Source organism: Lathyrus oleraceus, chromosome 2, assembly GCF_024323335.1.
Source record: "Lathyrus oleraceus cultivar Zhongwan6 chromosome 2, CAAS_Psat_ZW6_1.0, whole genome shotgun sequence".
In the NCBI taxonomy this organism is placed as follows: domain Eukaryota; kingdom Viridiplantae; phylum Streptophyta; class Magnoliopsida; order Fabales; family Fabaceae; genus Lathyrus; species Lathyrus oleraceus.
Window position 1 is genome coordinate 422,940,077 of NC_066580.1, and position 3,084 is coordinate 422,943,160.

The 3,084-nt window shown below is 33.2% G+C and overlaps 1 protein-coding gene across 1 annotated transcript; it reads left to right on the forward strand.

Annotated features, from left to right (window-relative positions):
• Positions 1–888: 888 nt before the first annotated feature.
• Positions 889–2,745, forward strand: LOC127119903 (uncharacterized). Its single transcript, XM_051050268.1, has 5 exons — positions 889–1,393; positions 1,528–1,605; positions 1,975–2,056; positions 2,141–2,283; positions 2,412–2,745. The coding sequence occupies exons 1-5, from the start codon at positions 1,103–1,105 to the stop codon at positions 2,619–2,621; spliced, it is 804 nt and encodes a 267-aa protein (XP_050906225.1). The 5' UTR covers positions 889–1,102; the 3' UTR covers positions 2,622–2,745.
• Positions 2,746–3,084: the final 339 nt, after the last annotated feature.

The window sequence follows — 3,084 nt, forward strand, 5'->3', positions numbered from 1 at the left end:
TTACTTGTAGTTTAATTATGGAAAAAATAGAGGTCCTATCTAACCATTATAAATATTTTATGAGGCCTTATTTAACCACAAGTTAACTACGACAAATTTGAGATCCTGTAGGGTAGTCCGTCTTGCACGCCCTCAAAGAGAAAATCAATCTTTAAGTCTGCCTCATCCAAAGATAAGTCAGAAACTTCAAAAAATCCACTGTCATCTAATGATTCAAACTCATCTTCAAAAACATCCCACATTTTAGTTTTCTCATGATCATATTGGAGAGTGATCCTTGATAGAAGTCGAAGGCTACTATACACATATGAAAAAAAACATTGTGGAGATAGACAGAGTGAAATATGAAAAAATAAAGAATTCTAATTGTATTGTTTTTATAATAGGAAAATGAAATATAAAAGATAAAAACTCTATTTTTTTTATTAAAAAAATTTGAATATTTCAGAATTAGATCGTATTCTTTATTTAAAATAAGGTGTCTAATTCGTGTTTAAAATTTTTATTTTTTTTAGACACTTTAAAAATATGTCATATATGTTTGAATGTGTCGAACGCGTATCCGTACCAAACATGTGTACGGTGCAACAACATGCTGTATAAATGCTGTTTCAGAGCTTTTCATAGGCTACAATAGATACTCTTGTCAAATGTGATTTCTCACCATTCCGAAAATCAAAAGAAACATGAAAAATCTCTGCGAACTTTATAATTTAGTCTCTCCTATGGAAATTATACATTAGAGCTTCTCTTTCTTGCAATTTACTAATTTACTAACTAATCGCAAATGCGAGTGTCACATGTGTGATAAAGATATATGGTGAGTATGAGTGCAGACAATTCGTGTCCTTACATGTGTTGATTTTTCAAAAAAACCAACAAGATATTTATGATAATTTGTCGGGAAAATAAGAAAAGAAAAAGAAGACAATGACTCACACAACTCTCTCCTAATAACTAGTGGCACCAAATCAGACAAAGGCAATTTCACGTTAAATTTCCATCTTTCTGTGTTTGACGCTGATACTTTTCAGTCACATACACGCACAAAACATCCTCTACATTTTCAAATCCAACAACCTCAACACTCTGAATCCTCACCATGAAATTGTCTCAGGCATTGGTGAGGATACCTTTCTCTACAACACCACCAACGTTAGTTCAATGTCAAAATTCTATCTTTAGCTCATATGGCAAAAGGGTCTCTCTGTTGGGCTACAAAAGCCTCAGATTTCAAGATTTTGCGTGCAGCAGCAGTTCAGGAGCTTCTGTTTCCTCATCTGCAGTGAATCCTTCGTCGTCTCCGCTTGTTGCTTCCAATTCGAGTTTTGATTCTGTTGTATCTAAGGAGATGCCAGGGAAACTGGAGGGAATAGAGGAGGGCATTGAGAAGGTAAGACTTGTGTTGAGAGTTTTAGAATCATTGGTTTGTTTTGCTTATTCAATTGTTCAAAGTCATGCTCACTTAATGAATAAAATTGAATTGAGCCTTTGATTTATATGATTTTTATGTGATGGAATGTGTAGATGATTTATAGATGCCGATTTCTTGCTATTCTTGGAGTTTTTGGGTCTTTAACTGGATCATTGCTATGCTTCATCAAGGTATCAATTTCCAACTTTTACCAAAACTATTCTACTTCTGAATTAAATGTTTGTTATAAATGATTCAACTTGAAGTTAAAAAATCTATAAAAAGACTACAGAATTCTAATTCTGTGCACCTTAGACAGCATGCTTTTGTGAATAATGGAATGAACATTTGAGAGTCTCGAGTTGGATAGTGATATAGATTGAATAGTAATTACAACTGAAACAATTGTAAACCATGAGCTAGCTCTTAGGGTTTATTCCGGCCCGAATCCAGATTCTAACATGATATCAGAGCTTAATTCTCCCGAACAATCTAACAGTAATTTTATTCCTGAAGATTAAAATGATTTGTCTTAATGCATTGTTCAATATTACATGCAGGGCTCCGCATTTGTTGCAGGATCTTTCTTAGAATACTCTGTTAGTCGCACGAAAGTAATGCAAATGCTCATAGAAGCTCTTGGTGAGTGTCTCATTCTGTTAGTTTTCTTATTATTCTAATAGGATATCTTTGTGTCTCTTCTTTCTAACTTCATTGTTCATCCAGATGTTTATCTTTTAGGAACTGTGATGCTGGTGTTTGGAATGGGTCTCTACGAGCTCTTCGTGAGTAACCTTGATAGTTCAAGCTCTCTCCCAGATCAAAATCCTTCTGACAGATCAAATCTATTTGGCTTATTCACTTTGAAGGTTTGCTTTTGAGACATTCTTTTTCTCAGACAACCTTATCAATAACATCTAACCATGTCAAAATCAATTCTACGACTGTTATAATAATATTATCTTTTGATGTTTGTTCCTTTGTTTGTGTTTCTCAGGAAAGACCAAAATGGTTGGGTATAAAAACAGTGAATGAACTGAAAACAAAGGTTGGTCATGTGATAGTGATGCTGCTTCTGATTGGTTTGTTTGACAGAAGCAAGAAGGCTACTATACAAACTCCTGTGGATTTGCTATGCTTCTGCGCTTCTGTCTTTCTTTCTTCTAGTTGTCTCTTTCTTCTGTCGAAGCTGAATGATTCTAATTGACATTTGCATGCATGTTTAAATCTCATCACTCAGGAGAATTTAAGGATAAGAAATGGTGACCTATGATATTTACTCTTCTGTATATATATTAGGATGAAATATGATGCATGTGTCGTTAGCTGCACTTTTTTTCGCGGGCAAAGTTGGTTCGATTTTGAGAGAATTCAATGTCAAACCTAATTAAAAATATATGGATTAGTTTGAATTGGGTTCGTACACTTTTACGATAAAGTCCAAACCGAGAAACAACGAGTTTGTTTGAGTTGGTTTGATCGGATACCCTAAAAATAAATGTGTAAAAATATTTTTAAAAAATAATTTTTATATCAATTAATTTTCCACAATATTATAAATTTTTTTTTTTTTTGTTTATCTATCTATATTGTGAACGACACAAATGACGTTTCATTATTTTGTTTTTAAGTTGAATATTTTGTACTAGTTTCCATGAGAATGATCATAT

Bases quoted from the DNA above. Each gene is read 5' to 3' on its own strand.
- LOC127119903 (XM_051050268.1), top strand. From the start codon at position 1,103: ATGAAATTGTCTCAGGCATTGGTGAGGATACCTTTCTCTACAACACCA. The intron at 2,057-2,140 runs GTGAGTGTCTCA...TTGTTCATCCAG, and splicing joins AATGCTCATAGAAGCTCTTG to ATGTTTATCTTTTAGGAACT. The intron at 2,284-2,411 runs GTTTGCTTTTGA...TGTGTTTCTCAG, and splicing joins TTGGCTTATTCACTTTGAAG to GAAAGACCAAAATGGTTGGG.